At 28.1% G+C, this 20868-nt stretch overlaps 1 protein-coding gene across 1 annotated transcript in view; it reads left to right on the top strand.

Annotated features, from left to right (window-relative positions):
• The window catches only part of LOC148312427 (lachesin-like), a 95431-nt gene extending 74769 nt beyond the window's left edge, over positions 1-20662 (top strand). Inside the window, exons 4-10 of the mRNA XM_088277332.1 lie at positions 9330-9500; positions 12635-12763; positions 13669-13807; positions 15364-15515; positions 18248-18319; positions 19035-19091; positions 20216-20662. Coding sequence (XP_088133458.1) covers positions 9330-9500; positions 12635-12763; positions 13669-13807; positions 15364-15515; positions 18248-18319; positions 19035-19091; positions 20216-20403 — 908 coding nt within the window. The 3' untranslated portion in view covers positions 20404-20662. The remainder of the gene's footprint in view (positions 1-9329; positions 9501-12634; positions 12764-13668; positions 13808-15363; positions 15516-18247; positions 18320-19034; positions 19092-20215) is intronic.
• Positions 20663-20868: the final 206 nt, after the last annotated feature.

Raw genomic sequence — 20868 nt, forward strand, 5'->3', positions numbered from 1 at the left:
GTAAAATCAAGTGTTTGTTTATAATTTCATAAAATAACTGGTCACAAAAATATTGCGTTTTATATTTCAACTGCATTTAGTCTACTTTTATCCTGCTTTTGCCAAATCCATAGATATATCACATCTTCCATACAAAAAGGACCTGGGTATCCTCCATATGAAACTCATTAATTTTATATTTTACGTTCAAATTAAATTATTGTTTAGAAAACAATGAAACCTTTATAGCGATTGCTCTGTACTGATAATACCACACTAACATATTTATGACCTAATGGAAAATTTATAGTAATAAATAACTGTTAAATGGGACGCTCACAAAGAGATTATTATCGATACATTAAACTCGTTGCACACATTAAAATTATTTTAAATTTTACAAAAAAATTACCTGTGTATCTCCTATTTTGGATTAAGCCATAAAAATATTTTTTTGGGAAATACATATTTCTTTCTAGCTTATTTTTTTAAAGTCGAAATTTCAAACGTATTAGGTATGTAACCAAATTGGAACACCAATTGGCGAGATTATACCAAATGATCAAAAGCAAAAATCCAGCTATAACATTTTTAAAGAACATTTTTAGCATTCACATTAGTACCTTAGTTTGATCTCCGTTATCTCGATAACCTTCTCTTCCCGGTGTTTTCTATCTTGTACATATTGCTTCTAATAACCATGATATCTCTACAAATATAATAATTAAAAGGCTAAGATTTTAGGTTTTTCTCCACAAAATGTTTACGCAATGATTTAAAAAATAATATTAATAATAATCATAATTTATCGGGTACATTGGAGGTATTTTGTGAATATCGGAATCAAATTCACGTAAAAACAAAGTGTGAAGAGTGTGCGGTAACCGCGACACTATATTCGCATCTCACTCTTGCATACTTGCAATGTGCAAGCGTGAGGAGCTCAAAGTTCAATGTTCTCGGGCTAGCGGCATCGGCAGTCGCTTTTGGGCTTCCGACGACAGTGGACTTATAATTCTATTTATTTATAGAACAGTTTATTATTAATTATGTTTTAGTTTACATTTAGACCTGAGGATGGAAGCTTAGCTTCCGAAGCTAGTAGTCATAAATAAACTCAAGTGGTATAAAAACAAATGTTTTCTTATATAATAATTTTTCCTTCATGTGTTACTGCGTTTGTATGATGCAGTGCCCTATGCACCATTTGGGTGGGGGTAAGGGTTTGAATGAATGAATATTATAATATTGTAAGCAGATAGCAATCGAGTTAGTTCGGAATCTTTCGTTCCGCGTACGAGAGGTCGTCAGATAAATCAGATCGTCAAGTTGACATAGGTTAGACAATCCAATCTAACCTTTTACCGACATATGTTTTCTGATATCTCTTAGATCGACACGTTCAACCTTCTTCTCAATACAACGTCCTCAATGACCTAACCCCGATAGAAGTGACAGTCGGATTTAAGAAAATGGGTCAGTTAAAGGATCAAGTGTATATAAGAGCATTTTAAAACATCCTGTAGGTTTTGACTTCAGTCATATCATTTGCAAAATAACTAAAAGCTTAATCAAACACTCAACAGTTAACTAAACAGTTTTTTTAGCCATCATCGGATTTTGTTATTCCTAGCATCATGAGACTGATAAAAGTCTATGCATTGATTTCATTTTGTCATAAAAATTATATGGAAATTATTGAAAAATTTTATTTTTCAACATCTGCCTTGTTATGCATATAACACTTTATCTATGTATTTTTTAAAATAATTTTCCCTCATGAATTGTTTGAAATTATAGTACGTAACTTTTAATTTAAAAGGAAAATCCACTAAGGAGTAGCCATAAGCAAAAAGACATATTTGGAGCCCAAGTAGGACCATGGTAAACACTGTTGCATAAGCCGTAGCTAGATTTCAGGGTCACATAGACTTAAAGTAGGTAATTAAAAAAATCAATGTTTTGTCATACAATCCTATAAAGAAATGCTAACAAATGTTAAAAAAATAGTTTGACAAAAAATAATGTATAAAATGTAGAAAATGTTTAACGTATTGAACGTACAATAAAATTTAAAAAATTCAAAATTAAATACTAGTAAGAGATCACTAATTAAGTTTTATTTCACACGACAGTTAGTTTTGAAAACTATACATGTTTTCATTGGCAGATGATCACAAAAACTTAAGTTTTTTTTATTATAGGGTTTAATTTTAAATATTCAACATGTTATTCCACAAAAATAATGCCAAATCAATAAATCATAAAATTCAAAAACATACAAATTTACTTGCTTAAATCAAAACGCGGATAAAATATTTTAATTGAGTTCCAGGTATTTTTTGATGAAACCGGGCGTGCAAAAAGCTAACATCACCAAAAAGGCTCATTTGAACCCGCAATGATAAACCAGAAAAGTAAAAACGTTCATTAGTTTCTCTGAAACAAATAACACTGTTTCCGGCACGCATAAAAATTCATCCCACAGTCACGTTAACAACCTTCTGATTGTAGGCTCCAGCCTCCCTTCGAGGGAGCACATTCTGTCACCCTTGGTAATGGAATACAATGGAGGTTTACTGGGGAAAATGTAAAGGGAAAATAAATATACACACCCCAGACAAAGGAGAGAGCGGTCAAAGAATTTTTCATCTGTTGTGTATTTGGTTATTTTTTACCCTGATATAATCCCGCTGACAATAAGGATTCAGTGTACTGTCCTTCTAGTTGTATATTGCAAACACGATGGTCAATTTATTCATGGTTTCCGTTTTTATTCTTTATCATACCACGCAATACATTTTTTAAATGATTTAATTTAAAATGAATATATTTTAATATATTAAACACTACTCGCAAAATATTATAAAAACGATAATATCATTTCAACAATTGATTCGGCAGTCACTTTGCAGTATTATCTATCCATTTTTTATTTAAGTTTTCTTCAGTAAATACCACTATTTCATAAAATATGTCGTAACACGTGTTGATGCATTCAAAAATGCATTTGAAAATGTTTTGCAATTCAACGAAACACGTGTCATAGTAAATTTTATGATATAGTGATATTTACCAAGTAAAAATTGATTCAGAGTAAAAGAACGAATCTTATTGCTATGGTTTTCCTACGAGGTAAGGTTTTGTTACAATAAAAATATATTTCGTCAAAATAACGCCAAAAATTTAATTGTATAACTGTCTAATAAAGACGAAGAATATGGAAGTCTGGGCATTTACGGGGCTGACGACCGTCATAGGCTGGTTTAAGTGATCACTTTACACACGTGTAACATTCACCAATTCTACCCATTATTGACAACCACACTACTCAAATTCTCGGAAGTTCAATATATATGAACCAATTTAAAAACCTTGTTCTTGAATCACTTGAACTCCACTACAGACATCTATTGGTGAGATGTAAAGAAGCTTTTTACTAAGCAGAAACTCTTACATTAGTATAGTAGTCGTCAGCCCCGTAAATGCCCAGACTTCCATATTCTTCGTCTTTTTTGATGAGATGTCAAAAAATAATCTGAAAATAACTCCTGTAATTGGAGATAATCCAGATTTTGTGAACAAGTATTTGGACACAGTCAAAATGTTGTGTTATAAAGGTTATTGCAAATTATTTATGATAACCACATACTACATGAAATAATTATTTTTAAAAGTTTCCAAAGTCATAATAATAAAACATGTTAAGATAATACTCGTATAACACGTTACAAAATTATGTACATGTACAAGGGATTACTTTTTATATACTCATTTAATCTGACGTTCGATTTAAAAAAAAATCATTAGTCCTCAATGTTATTCTTATACTTATTTCAAGGTAATAGAAAAAGGTTTTGTTTATCTTGAGAAGTAATACGGCTTCACCCTGTTTATCTCAATATATTTATCCAAATACCATCCCTTATCCCCGATCAGAGATAAACAAAGGTATCAAATGTATAGTAAAAAATCAAAATAAAACATTAAAAAGGGTACTTTGATAATACAAATAATAAATGTTTATCAGGACATTGTGGTTATACCATGGAATATTTTACCTTGATGTACAATACATACAGCACTAAAAAATTTACATATAAAAAAAAATATATAAAACCCTTATCCGCACCCCAATGGTGCATAGGGCACTGCGTCTTATAAATGCAGTGTTATCTTGATCGTTTACACATGAAGGAAAGGTGATCACCACTCCGCTTCAGGTACCAGTCCAGGGTAATAATATTGAATAAATATTACAGTGAAAAAAATTACTTATATTTATTTTACCCCCCTTGGGAATCGAACCCAGGACCTCCAGAACGGTAACCGAGCATGCTGACCATTACACTACGGAGGCGGACAAAATTTACAATATATAATATAATATGCAATTTTATGGCTAAAAAATCTATAAAAGATGTTCAAGTGAAGATATGAATGCAAGGTTGAGATAAGCTTTATCGATAATATTAAAATGTGGTAAGATAATTTGGAATGAGAGAGAGAAAAGATCGGTAAAATACATTTATGAGGAGAACATAGTAAGAAGCAGGAGCAAAAAACGAACTGAGAAAATCTTGACGTGATAAAGTATGTTATTTATATACTTCAAAGCGATCAGCGATTAGGTTAGGAGTTGGAATGTATGGGGTGATATCTATATATTAAATGAAACGCCTGAAACATTATCGTCTAACATTAGAACCCTAAATGTACGTCATATTATTCATTATTGGTTTCTTCTACCTGCCGCATTCAATTCCTTACCTAATTTGATTTGCTAACCTTGTTTATATTTATTTACCTTCCTTGTTTTCATAAATTTCCAGTTTATTGAATATTTAATTTTGTAATTATTTGTTCATTTGTGAAGCGATCAATTGTAATTTGCGCTTTTTTTATACTTACGCACAAGCACTCTCTGATCTCTTATTTTAAACGGCTGTAAGGTTCATACCTTGACTAGAATAACTAGTCTATTTTTGGATGGTTGGAAGATATTGCTTCATACCAATTACCCCGCTAATGTTTTTATATATTCTGTAAAAGAAGCAAATAAAATACAAAGACGAAAAGGCAAAAGTAAATAGATGCAAGTTTTATGTAAAAGTATACAAATATGATATAAACAAGAACTAATAAAATAATCTCATATCGCACTAAATTTTCTCAACGGTAAAAAATGAAAATTTTCACGAAAAACAGAAAAATCTAAATTTAACAGCGTAATCATCTTTTATCGAATTTAATCTTCAAATTTGTATGAAATAAGATGGTTCAGTGTAAATTTTAACTTCAATTTGTTCGTAATATCTCTTTGTATTATGTGCTAACCCATATTATATGTAAATTTTAACGAAATTAAGCCATCTTCCAATGCAAATCTCATTTGGATTATCCACTGAAACATGTCGAAGTGAATTTGGTTCAAAGTACAACGATTTCATCATATCCCTTCTTGTTATACTACTTATAATTTATATTGGATAGTACATCACTTACAAGAAAATTGGCTTTTGTAAATTGATATCTTTACCACGATGAGTGGAAGATCAAATTAATCTTTCAGGAAGGAAAAAAAAAATATTCTAAAATGAATTGGAATCGAAACAAGAAAATTAAAAAAAAGCATTCTTTAAAATCAGATGTTTGGTACATTTTATCAATAACTAAAATTAATTCATGTAGGACTTTATTTTTTCATTGTACCTACACATATTGAAAATTTCAAAATAAAAAATATAATCCTTTTTTATTATTGATTTAATCTATTTTTATATCTCAACTAAGATGAAGTAGAATATAGAAGTCTGGGCATTTACAGGGCTTACGACCGTCATAGGCTGCTTTAAGTGATCACTTTACACACGTGTAACATTCACCAATTCTACGCATGACTGACAAGCAAACTACTCAAATTCTTGAAACCTCTAGATATTTTAATCAAACTTAAAACACAGCGTTTGAGACTTCACTACCGACATCTACAGTGGGATGAGGGAAGCTTTTATTAAGAATTAATTAATTGAAGATAATCTAGATTTACTTTTTTTTAATGTTTGATTAGTAATTTGTCTACCATGGATGCCCCGGCCGAACCTATTTCAAATTTACTATCCTCTAATTCAATCATTCAAAAGTCTTTTCAAAAACGTAGTTTCAATATGAAATGACTTTATGGATAGAGAAGCTGGTTAAACACCTTTAAAGCGTTGTATAAAATGTTCCTTAGACCAAACGAGGTATATTTTTCATTAGGCCTGATGTGCTTCGTGTTTTTGATATTGTAGTTCCATGTATGTTTCCGTAAAGTGTGTTATTGGTGATTTTTGGGTTGTTTTGCTTGAAGGTGCTTTCTCAAAAATATGTGAGTGATTCTTAAATAAATATCGCTTACTCCTTTCAACAACGTCATATAAATGCAGTGTTATCTTGATCGTTTACACATGAAGGAAAGGTGATCAGCACTCCGCTTCAGGTACCAGTCCAGGGTAATAATATTGAATAAATATTACAGTGAAAAAAATTTACTTATATTTATTTTACCCCCCTTGGGAATCGAACCCAGGACCTCCAGAACGGTAACCGAGCATGCTGACCATTACACTACGGAGGCGGACAAAATTTACAATATATAATATAACATGCAATTTTATGGCTAAAAAATCTATAAAAGATGTTCAAGTGAAGATATGAATGCAAGGTTGAGATAAGCTTTATCGATAATATTAAAATGTGGTAAGATAATTTGGAATGAGAAAGAGAAAAGATCGGTAAAATACATTTATGCGGAGAACATAGTAAGAAGCAGGAGCAAAAAACGAACTGAGAAAATCTTGACGCGATAAAGTATGTTATTTTAAATACTTCAAAGCGATAAGCGATTAGGTTAGGAGTTGGAATGTATGGGGAGATATCTATATATGAAATGAAACGCCTGAAACATTATCGTCTAACATTAGAACCCTAAATGTACGTCATATTATTCATTATTGGTTTCTTCTACCTGCCGCATTCAATTCCTTACCTAATTTGATTTGCTAACCTTGTTTATATTTATTTGCCTTCCTTGTTTTCATAAATTTCCAGTTTATTGAATATTTAATTTTGTAATTATTTGTTCATTTGTGAAGCGATCAATTGTAATTTGCGCTTTTTTTATACTTACGCACAAGCACTCTCTGATCTCTTATTTTAAACGGCTGTAAGGTTCATACCTTGACTAGAATAACTAGTCTATTTTTGGATGCTTGGAAGATATTGCTTTGTACCAATTACCCCGCTTACGTATATATATTCTGTAAAATAAGCAAATAAAATACAAAGGCAAATAGGCAAAGGTAAATAGATTCAAGTTTTATGTAAAAGTTTCATACAAATATGATATAAACAAGAACTAATAAAATAATCTCATGTCGCACTAAATTTTCTCAACGGTAAGAAATGAAAATTTTCACGAAAAAGAGAAAAATCTAAATTTTGCAGTGAAATCATCTTTTATCGAATTTAATCTTCAAATTTGTATCAAATAAGATGGTTCAGTGTAAATTTTAACTTCAATTTGTTCGTAATATCTCTTTGTATTATGTGCTAACCCATATTATATGTAAATTTTAACGAAATTAAGCCATCTTCCCATGCAAATCTCATTTGGATTATCCACTGAAACATGTCGAAGTGAATTTGGTTCAAAGTACTACGATTTCATCATATCCCTTCTTGTTATACTACTTATAATTTATATTGGATATTACATCACTTACAAGAAAATTGGCTTTTGTAAATTGATATCTTTACCGCGATGAATGGAAGATCAAATTAATCTTTCAGGAAGGAAAAAAAATATTCTAAAATGAATTGGTAATCGAAACAAGAAAATCTTATATTTTTTAAGCATTCTTTAAAATCAGATGTTTGGTACATTTTATCAATAACTAAAATTAATTCATGTACTTTATTTTTTCATTGTACCTACACATATTGAAAATTTCAAAATAAAAAATATAATCCTTAATGGGTTTTTTATTATTGATTTAATATTTTTTTATATCTCAACTATTTTTTTATATCTCAACTACTATGGTGGAGACAATATTGTAAGCATTTGAAAGTTAATGAACTGCGTCTCTTTGTTCTTCTCGAATATATTTATACCTTACATCATATTAATTTCTATATTATTTTTTGACATCAAAGATGAAGAAGAATATGGAAGTCTGGGCATTTACGGGGCTGACGACCGTCATAGGCTGCTTTAAGTGATCACTTTACACACGTGTAACATTCACCAATTCTACGCATGACTGACAAGCACACTACTCAAATTCTTGAAACCTCTAGATATTTTAATCAAACTTAAAACACAGCGTTTGAGGCTTCACTACCGACATCTATGGTGGGATGAGGGAAGCTTTGATTAAGAATTAATTAATTGAAGATAACCTAGATTTAGTTTTTTTACTGATTGATTAGTTATTTGTCTACCATGGATGACCCGGCCGAACCTATTTCAAAATTACTCTCCTCTAAAATTCAATCATTTAAAAGTCTTTTAAACGTAGTTTCAATATGAAATGACTTTATGGATAAAGAAGCTGGTATGACACCTTTAAAGCGTTGTATTAAATGTTCATTTAACCAAACGAGGTATATTTTTTATTAAGACTGATGTGCTTCGTGTTTTTGATATTGTGGTTCCATGTATGTTTCTATAAAGTTTGTTATTAGTGATTTGTGTGTTGTTTTGCTTAGAGGTATTTTCTCGAAAATATGTGAGTAATTCTTAAATACATATCGTTTACTCCTTTCAACAACGTCATATATCAAAAATCGTCAATTTTCAGTTATGCACGTTTTCGGAATGAAGAAAATGTACTGTATCCCAGCAAAAAGGGCATATTTTTTAACTTAATATTTACCCGCTACAAGGCAGAAAGTGATGTTTTTGCATTTTAAAGAAAATGTTTTAATTATAATTTTTTTAATATTTAAAATATTTTTCAAATGAAGAAAAAACATTCAGGTTTTACCTAAAAATATCTGTTGCACAGTAAAAAGTTTAAAACGTGACTTAATATTTATTTTTAATACATTTTAGTATATTTTTAAACTTTAAAATCTCCTGAAAAATCCAGTTTTTTGACATATGACGTTGTTGAAAGGAGTGAGCGATATGTAATGATTATTTGAAGGAAATATAATTTGCAATTGGGATTTCAAAGGCAGATAGTAATATCAGTAGAATGGAGCCGTTAACGAGATATGTTAAGGTTAATACAATTTATTATTTTTATACTTTTGAATTGAAATTTTGAATTCCTGGTAATTTTTTCTTCAACTTTAAACAGTGCCACCGGACATATCCGATGGACAGACTTCCGGTGACGTCACGGCCCAAGAGGGAGAGAACAGCACCCTCGTATGCAGGGCAACAGGAAGGCCACAGCCCAGGATATTGTGGAGGAGAGAAGATGGAGAGCATCTGCTGCTGAAGAAGGGGGCAAGAGAGGTCATTAAAGGTAATAAATAAAAACATTGTTTCGATAGTTATTTTAATATCAACTAAACTATAAGGTGTAATAACTAAATATAGTTAATAAAATGAAGATATCGTTGTGGGTCTTGGTAGACTGCAAAACTGTCATAATATGTATGTTGTATAAATATGTTAATGTCCGCCTCCGTAGTATAATAGTCAGCATGCTCGGCTACCGTTCTGGAGGTCCCGGGTCAAATTCCCAGGGGGGGTCAAATGAATACAAATGATTTTTTCACTGTAATATTTATTCAATACTACCCTTGACTGGTACCTGTAGCAAAGGGCTGATCACCTTTCCTTCGTATGTTAACGATCAAGATAACACTGTGTTTGTATAATGCAGTGCCCTATGTACCATTGGGGTGCGGATAAGGGTTTGAATGAATAAATATATTTATATTTTTTTTCTCCATCATTTACATCGCAACAATAATGTACCTTCACTGAATTTTCAGTATCTTTCACTTGGCATCGGCAAAATTATGCAACGCCATTCTATAATATATAAAAAAGAGGGCACATTTCAATATATTCAATTATAAAATTTTATAAATGTACATTTGTTTATTCGGTAAAATACGATCTGGGCGAATGATACGATCTATTTCAGATTTATCCACTTCCACTATCCATTTACTAATATCTCTCTTAGATTTCATTTAATTTTTACTTACTTTATATAAAGTTTTAAGATAAAATATCCAACACAAAGTTAATATCTTTGAAATAAGATTAACGTCTTAGAGCCAACCGCAAAACAAAGAAACGTTAATCACGTCCTAAAAAGAGCTTATTATAATGTAACACGTATGAAGATTAAACTCACGAGATATTACAAGACATACAGCACAAAGTAAACAGCCTTCTGCACTCCTAATTACGCTTCAGTAACCCAAAAACCAATTTGCTCACTCAGTAATGTATTTACCCTGCGCTGGTGTAAGGCAGAGATTCTCAATACGAGGGGCGCGCTAATTCTGAGGGTAGATGTGTTTAAAGCGATAACTACCTTACTATAAATAACCAGACGACTGAAATTGATGTATAGTTGTTTTCTTACTTCCTTTATTAATGTAAACAAACCATATGCCTTACATTAATTTAAATGTCGAAAATATTGATTTTAGTAAGTGTTTTTACAATAGTCTCAGCTCAATTTTTATTACTTATAATCAATGTTAAAAATATAGTGTTTAGGTTTCTTGTACATATTTTTATAGCGTAGCGGTGAGCATACTTGTCTACTATACTGGAGGTACTGGGTTCGATTGCGCTCTATTTATTTTCCACTCTAACAATTAAATTTAATAAATAAAATTAATATTGCATTTTACAGGGCGGCACAAAATTAAACACCTATTGGAAGATGTCATAACTTTTGCAAATGATATTTGACGGTTGTGAACTAGACAGCTGCGGTATACAAAAAAAATTGCGGTGCCGCAAAATTCACCATCCTATTTTTTCGATAAATATTTTTTTTATTAGATAAAAAAATGGAATGGAAATCTTTATTAGAACTCTAAATTTTTTTGTTAAGTGGAAAAGATGATATCCATCAAGTGGCTGGCGTCAGTGTTGATACATATTTGTGCCCGTTTCATCAATTTGTTTCTAAATTGCAGTCTAGTTAACAAATTTCAAATATGGTTGGCGTACGACGCCATTTTCAAAAATAACAACATATTCCGAAAGGGTGTTTAATTTTATGCCAACCTGTACATGTGTCAAAAATGGTATTTATTTTTGTTCCATTATTGACTTAAATTTTTTTTTAAAGTATAAAAATTGGGTTCTGAATCGGGTTATAATTTCGTAAAATATACTCAAACCAGAGATCTAATTAGAAAAACTAAGATTTGTGATTTTATTGAAGTATTGGGACACACTCAAAATGTTGTGAGAAAATAAAACTGCTCGAAATCATAGTCATGTCACAAGGAAAATGTTATAGAACCTGTGTTTTCAAGAAATTTCCGACAAAAGTTAAATTCTATTAACATAAAGTTTACTTCATCTAAGGACAAGCATCAAACCACATTTTGCTCACTGCTTTCAACAACGTCATATATCAAAAATCAACAAAAATCATAGTCACCAGATTAAATCAAATTTTTTACCATTTGTGATTATATATTGTCCACTTCCGTAGCGCAGTGGTCAGTGCGCTTGGCTACCGTGTTGCAGGGTTCGATTCCCAGGGGGGTGAAAATAAATATGGCCGATTTTCACTCTCATATTTATTTAATATCACCCTGGACTGGTACAAGAAGCGCAGGGCTGAGCACCTTGCCTTCATGCAATTAACGATCAAGATAACACTGCGTCGCTACGATGCAGTGCCTTATGCACCATTGGGTGCGGATAAGGATTAGAAGAAGTAGAAGAAGAAGATTATATATTCCATCAGACACTGTAAAATTCACGCTACGAATTTGTCAATATCATAGGTGTCTCTCAACTTGAGGAAATATCCATCCATTTTTTATAAGAAAGAAGGTGGATGTCTGAGCATTGCAAGGCTTAGGACCTAGCATTTACGATCACTTTATTCACTCGAGTAACGTTGACTATTATGACTATTATTCAAACCCATTATACCCAGACTTCGAAAATTTTCTTCATCCTTATAAAGAAGTCAAAATGCTAAAATAACTAAAACATATGTTTTGAATATTGAAAGCATTAACTTTGTGGATCATATTCATATATTATTTCGAGAAATAAAAATACTTTGCGTATTGATCCACTCACATTTTTATTAACCAACTAGTTTCGGCAACAACCTGTTACCCTCTTCAGCGTTTAATTTATGTCATAAATTAAACCCTGAAGAGGGCAACAGGTTGTTGCCGAAACTAGTTGGTTAATAAAAATGTGAGTGGATCAAAACACAAAGTATTTTTATTTTTCGAAATAATAAACTTAATAATATATTGATGAGTGCAGAAGCCAAGATTTATGAATTTAGAATAAAATATGATTAATGATGGAGATGCTTAAAATATAAAATGTTAATATATTTTTTTACTTTGTTCTCAATATTCTTATTAAAATATTATAAGAAATAAGGGTAGTAACAGATGTTCACCAACACGCGAGTGTTTTTTGCAGCGGAAACCTACGCTGGGGATAGTCTTACGTTAGTGAGATTGGAGAGAAGACAAATGGGTGCATATTTGTGCATCGCTTCTAATGACGTTCCACCTGCAGTCAGCAAAAGAATAACCCTTAATGTAAACTGTGAGTACTTTCCCAAAGTTATAAAAAATAATGTATTTATATCTTAACATATCGTTTATAAAAAGAATGTTTATTCTAAAAGTTAAAATCATAACCTTACAGTATAGGTGAAAAACTGTTGTCATAGCAGAAGCCCATAAAGGAGTAATATTTGACGCATAGAACTTCCTTCAATGAGCTTTCTTGTTTACAAAAAAAATCTTCAATGTATACGTCTATTTATTTATCGATTTGGCGTTTAATTTGTAGAACTCCATTTTAATGTCACTTAGAATTGTATAGCTACATAAGCACCGTCAGTCCATTTGATCTTCACATTTGTTTGAAAATGCCATAACTAGGCGAAACAACTGTCACAATATTATTTTTTATGTGTTTTGCTAATAAAATACAACTTAGTAGACTTAAAAAATCTATATTTGATTAAAAATTAATACATTAATTGTACATGTGTATGTATTGAACTTGTTTTATACTTTTTTGTACAGCTATTTTAATCTTATTTTATAAAAACATTAAAACGAATCTATCGATTTTGTGGTAAAAGAAAAAGAACTAAGTTATTTTTTTTACACTCTTAGATATTTGGTAGTAAAATAAGGTTAGCTTATTTACAAAAAAATGTATTTGACGATATAAATTAGCGTTGTTTTTTATTGTTGGGTAAAATATCCAAAAATTATCATGGTTAATGGATTAAATTCTACTTTGTATACGTATTTGATATGTGACGCGTTGTTTTTTATGTGATGTAGACCAGTACTTACATAGCACCACGCAGTAACACATTACATCACAGCCAATGTAGGCATAATAATTTATATAATTAAAAACTGAAAGGCTAATACAAAGACTTTATAAGTAAAATCATACATATTTTTAAATTTTTAATACTCTTTTTGCAGTTGCCCCAGCTATAAAGGTTCCAAATCAACTGCTTGGAGCTCCATTCGGAACTGATGTTCAATTAGAGTGTTTTGTCGAGGCGTTCCCTAATACCATCAACTATTGGGTCAAAAATAGGGGAGATGTTTTACTCACAGGGTAAGGTTTATAATACTTATAATAACCTATATGTGTGCTCAATTTTATAATTTTTGAAAAGTAAATCTTAATTTACAAAAAAAAAGGTAAATGACACTATTTAATATTTTACATTACATCTATTCGGCTGTCCAAAAATAAAACACAGTAAGGGACATTTTTTGTAGTACGTTTTTTTTGCATTTTTGGACTAAGTAGAACCTACTTAGTCCAAATATGCAAAAAAAATGTACTACAAAAAAAAATGTCCCTTACTGTGTTTTGAGTTTAGACAGCCGTATTGTGACACGTATGTGTTTCAATGCATTCATCATCAATGTCATAATAGATTTTAAGAATAAGCGTTATTCATTCGATGAAAAATTTAAGTTAAAAAAGGATTGACAGTACCACAAAGTAAACCCCCAATCAATTAATAATATTAATATATGATATCAAATATGTATTTCTAATTTAAATTCTTCAGGAATCAAAGAGTTATATTAATTTTCCCATATGCCATTAAAATATGTGATAAATATAATTTAAATATTGTGTAAAATCTTTGCCTAAAAAGTGATTTACCCTCGCGCGAAACAAACAAAAAAATTATACCTGCTTTAACAATACTGTATTCATAAGGATTTTTTAGACATCTAATGTGACAAAAATTCCCAGTGCTTCTTGAAACATCTCTAAACCGTTTTTATACCTTTGTGAAACTCTATATTGAAAATAATAATACCCGCTAGTAGATTTTTTGATCCACGTTTATAAAATTATTAAATATTTTTTTCTAAAAAAAAATCTGAAAAATTTGTGGAAGAACGAGGATGTGTTTTTTTATCTTGAAAATATACGAGTATGTGAATAAAAGTAAAAAGTAAAAAAAAGAGAGAAAGGCTTATTTTCAGTTAATCTTAAATAAATTGAACAAAAATGACATTAAAGGTTTGTTTACATATTTCGAGGTTAAATATATTGACTATCCACATTAATTTTTTCACATATTTTTATATTTGAATACAATTTACATACTCATATTATTAAAAACTTATATCCTACGTATATTTCATGGATCTCATATTAAAAAAAAAATCTTTTCTTTTTTTTATTCGCTTAAAAATACACGATTTTATATTTGTTTTAGGAAACTGTTTACAAACAAATGTTCAAATATATACCTAATTTAAATAAATTTTGTATTATATTGGACGTAAACAATATTAAGTATTAATTTTCTTTAAAAACTAATTTCTGTAAAAATACCAAATTTTTGACGTGATAAAACTCGAGCGTATGGAATAATATATTTTCTAATAAAAAAATGTATCGATGAAGGTACGTTACTGAATTGAAAATTGAACCGATATTATTTGCAATCAATCTTTTTTGACAGTAAAAAAATTGCTGCGGAAAAGGTATTTCAACCATTATTGACAGGCTTTACTAAGTTGTATGTAATATTCACAAACTAACAGCTACATACATCACGTGTATGGATAATCATATTTTCCTTTGTGCTTTTATGATATGAAAGAGACAAATATATTACATGTCACATTTTTTTATTTCAGGAAGAAACACATAATAACTGAAGTAAAAAAGGGTCCTTACAAAATTCACCTGCAGTTGACAATTTCTGGGTTCAGTAAAAGGGATCTAGGAACTTATATGTGCGTCTCGACCAACTCTCTAGGAAGAGCGGATGGTACAATACGAATCTATGGTAAGTTTCAATTTGTTTATTTATTTGTATAACTTAAGTTTATGAGTGGACGAAAAAGATATCCCGAATAAAGCAACAAAAGCTTATAAAACATGGACTTTGTTTATTAAATTATTATTAGTTTTAATCATGAAAATATTTTTAAGAACAAACGTCCAGATTGTTGTGGTTACCACATTTGGCTACCTTGCTAAGGTTCAATTCTCGGGGGATTCACAAAAATATATGTGATTTACATTCAGATAATTAATTATCAATTAAACATGATTCAGTGCTCTATACACCATGAGGTACGGATAAGTATCAGTAGTAGAAATAAACTATATTATTTTAAGAAACAAAACTACTAACTTCGAGACCCGGATCTCAATTATGCAAATTTAAAAAAAAATACATAATTTACGTACAAAGATAAATACTTTTAAAAATACATCTTTGAATATAAGTAAGTATTTCAATAAGCTATTTTTTTTTAAATCTTTGTCTTTCTCTTCACTCATCAGTTGATATTATGTGTTCTTGGTATTGCCACTCCTAGTAAAAATTAAAACAAAATAATCAAAACATTATTTTAAATCCTGAATCCCATTTTAAAAAAATCAATGAGTTCATTAAAGAAAATAACCAACTAAAAACTATGAACTCAAAAACTTTAAATTATTTTTAAATAATAAAAAAATAATAACAATGCTATAAAAGCCGGTAAAATTTTTTAAAAATCATTAAATCATTTCACTTGTTAAAAATCAGTAATTTCATTTGGTTTTTATTAGAAGTGCGAAGTTATTATAAAATGTTTTGCACTTTTTTGTCAAGTTAAAAAATATTACAACCAGCAAAGACAAATATAACTAAGAATTCCTAGAAAAGAGCGTGAAAATGTTTGCAGTGCTAACGGGGTCAAGGGGCAGAGAAAAAGTATGAAACAACAACGTGGTGCGTAGCGTGAATGATCTTACCACTCATCAACCCCTACCGTGCTTCCTCTCGACAAAACAATAATACAAGGGGGAAATGCTCGTCATTAACAACGAAAAATCATTATTTTTCTCCTCGATAAAAGATTTCTAAAAATATTTTCACCGGATAATATATATATATATATATATATACATATATATATATGTATATATATATATATATATATATATATATATATATATATATATATATTTATATATATATATATATATTTATATATATATATATATATATATATATATATATATATATATATATATATATATATATATATATATTAATATATATATATATATATATATATATATATATATATATATATATATATATATATATATATATATATATATATATATATATATATATATATATATATATATATATATATATATATATATATATATATATATATATATATATATATATATATATATATATGTATATATATATATATATATATATATATATATAAATATATATATATATATATATATATATATATATATATATATATATATATATATATATATATATATAAATATATATATATATATATATATATATATATATATATTTATATATATATATATATATATATATATATATATATATATACATATATATATATATATATATATATATATATATATATATATATATATATATATATATATAAATATATATATATATATATATATATATATATATATATATATATATATATATATATATATATATTTATATATATATATATATATATATATATATATATATATATATATATATATATATATATATATATATATATATATATATATATATATATATATATATATATATATATATATATATATATATATATATATATATATATATATATATAAATATATATATATATATATATATATATATTATATATATATATATATATATATATATATATATATATATATATATATATATAAATATATATATATATATATATATATATATATATATATATATATATATATATATATATATATATACATATATATATATATATATATATATATATATATAAAAATATATATATATATATATATATATATATATATATATATATATATATATAATATATATATATATATATATATATATATATATATATATATATATATTTATATATATATATATATATATATATATATATATATATATATATATATATATATATATATATATATATATAATATATATATATATATATATATATATATATATATATATATATATATATATATATATATATATATATATATATATATATATATATATATATTGCATGCCATTATCATTTTTTATTCAATAAATTTTACAAAGTATTTTAAAATTTGCCGTCGATACAGATAAACCCAATAAGGATAAATTACCTACTGTTAATTTTAATTTTTATTATGTAAATAATAAAAAATCAACTAATATTTTTGTAATGTTGGTTTACAAAATACATCAAAATAATAAGATTTAAATATTTAAAAAAAAGAACTCTATCCTCAAACTACTAAGGCTAAGCTATCCTCAGCCTACTAAGATTAAGCAATGCATAATTATTGCCGATTTCATATACGCAAAGTACCTTTACAATTGTATCTGAAAAAAAGTTTTTCAAGGCCTTTGTTTTGCCAACAGGTAATTGAGAAAGAAAATGAAGATGGGAGTTTTGAAATATAAATCACATAATAATGTACGTATTTTAAATTTATTTTCAGAAATCAAAGTGCCTACGAAACCTCCAACGACGACATCTACAACCACTGAAACCCCTCAAACAACAATAACAAGTAATTTGAGTTATTTCCTTGTTTTAATCCAATTGAAATATTTCAATTTCAAAGTACACAAGATCGTTCAGAATCGAATTGAAAGATCACGGAGATTTAAAGATTATTTGTGATTTCTTCCACGTGTATTTTCTTGATGGATTTTCACAAATCTTTTAATAATTTAAAACAGATTCAAACTAAACCATCTTTACAATTCTAGCATAATTGTTCAGTAACTTTGTATTTTTAAATATTTAGTTAATGGAACATAAATTATAGAACAAATAAATATGTAGTATTCAAAATATTTCTGCTAAATTTCACAAAATGCTTTAAAATTGCAATTGTTTTTGTGACAACATTGATATTTTGTGTAACTATTTTTCATTAAAACTATACAATTTTTTGACATCTCATCAAACATGAAGAAGAATATGGAAGTCTGGCTGACCGTCATAGGCTGGTTTAAGTGATCACTTGACACACGTGTAACATTCACCAATTCTACCCATTATTGACAACCACACTACTCAAATCTTTAACAATGTTTCAAAATTGGTTCATACATATAAATTAAATATAAATGAACCAATTTTGAAACATTATTCTTAAATCACTAGAACTTTACTAGAGACATCTATTAGTGAGATGAAAATTTAAACAAAATTACATGTAAACATTCAAAATGTTCAAACTATACTTTATGTAATCCTTTTCTCTTTTTTATTTGCAGGTACAACGTTACAGACTAAATACAAAACAAAAATGTTTCCCATCCGGACAACTATAGGTAACAATATATCACTGATATATTTGGCATATTTAACTACACTTGTGTTTTTTTTTAGTATCAGATATAACTTCTTAACTGTATAAATACCTCAATTTATCAATTGACTTCACATTTGTTTATATATCTTGAGCGGAGTTCAAATTGTCTTTACCTCGTTTTTTTTTAATTCTGTCCAATTTTTGAAATAAGTTCACTTTTATCACGTCATAACTTCATTAATCTTTTTCATCTTTTATTTCTAAACCAATTCTTCATTCTTTTCGTTTCGTTCTATCATCAATTTACGGTTCTGTAATTATAAATATTTATTTGTTTCCATTTTGTTTTAAATATGTTAATACAAACTCGTCAAGCTACTGATTTCGATAAATTTTAAAAGTTCCTTAAAATAAGTTTTAAAAGTATTAACATTCCTTGAAAACCATCATAAGTTTTTTTTTCGTTCCTTAGAACATATCGTTTTGTGAAACATATAATCCGTTAGTGTACATACAAATATGTAAATTATCAAAGAAATTTCTTAAATTAAAAAAAATGATTATTATTTTACGATGGTAAAGTATGCTGAGTTTGTTTCTGCGGTATCTCTTCGATGACTAAATAAGTTATATCTGATAAGTAAGAAAATAATTAGAAAAGTTATATATGCGTTTGACTCAAGGACAAAAATGACACTGTATGGTCAAATCAAGAACAACCATGATCAAATAAAATTTTGACGTTGCTAAATTTATTTCATTTATTAAAAAAAAGATATTCCTGAATGAATTTATTTTTTGTAATATAATATTTGGACAAATCCAAACCGTTCTGAACCGGACCAAGTTTTTTTTTCTGATTTGACTCTAAAATAGCACTTATTTGATATTATATGTAATTAATATTTATTTATTAATTTTATAGATAAATATTTGTTTCGTGGATAATTTTTATTTTTAACATTTTTTTACTATATGTATTACAGCTCTTTAGGCATGCCCTGTGTTGAGTCGAAATACTTACATGTTAATACAATATTACAGGCGTCACTCGATATTCATCTTTTTCAACTCTCGTACAATTTTTACAGTCTAATTATATAAAAACGAGGACGGATTGCATATATCATGCTCTATTTTCAGATCCTCGCCGCATGACCACAACACTGTTTCCTATTGAAGAAAACTTTCTGAGGCCAAGCGACAGAAGCGGACCTAAAGAGTACTTCTACAACTCGGAAGCGAGTGCCGGAACTGCCACGAGACATGCTACGCTCGCCTACGCCGTATCAGCGATTCTCTTCCTGCGTTCTGTCCTACAAACGAGGTGATAATGTCACCGGACAGAATAATTAAGTGATTTTCAGACCATTTTTTATTATATTTTTTTATCAACGACACCCGATCCAAAACTGAAATTATTTGTTTTATATTTTCTTATATCAGAAAAATTCCTAATACAAAAATTTTTAAAATATTTATCAACTAATTTTAAGCATTATATGTCGTTAAATGGTGTAATAACTGCGTGATGAAGATTTTTTAGTAGAACAATTTCCTTATCATTCATCGTTCACTTTGTTAAATACCACTTTAAACTTTATGTGGTATTACACAACGTGAACAATGAATGAAAAGGATAGTGTTATATTATCAAACCTCTCGCTTAACAATGCTTTTATATTACAAAATATTAAGTATTATTTATAATAATATTTAAGAAATGAATACGCTAGTAAATATCGCTAAAATATGGTTAAACTTTAATTATTTGACGTAATGTATTACACCCATTT

This window comes from Brachycentrus maculatus, unplaced genomic scaffold (genome assembly GCF_059751285.1).
Source record: "Brachycentrus maculatus isolate JH-2025_06_01 unplaced genomic scaffold, ASM5975128v1 h1tg000041l, whole genome shotgun sequence".
In the NCBI taxonomy this organism is placed as follows: Eukaryota; Metazoa; Arthropoda; class Insecta; order Trichoptera; family Brachycentridae; genus Brachycentrus; species Brachycentrus maculatus.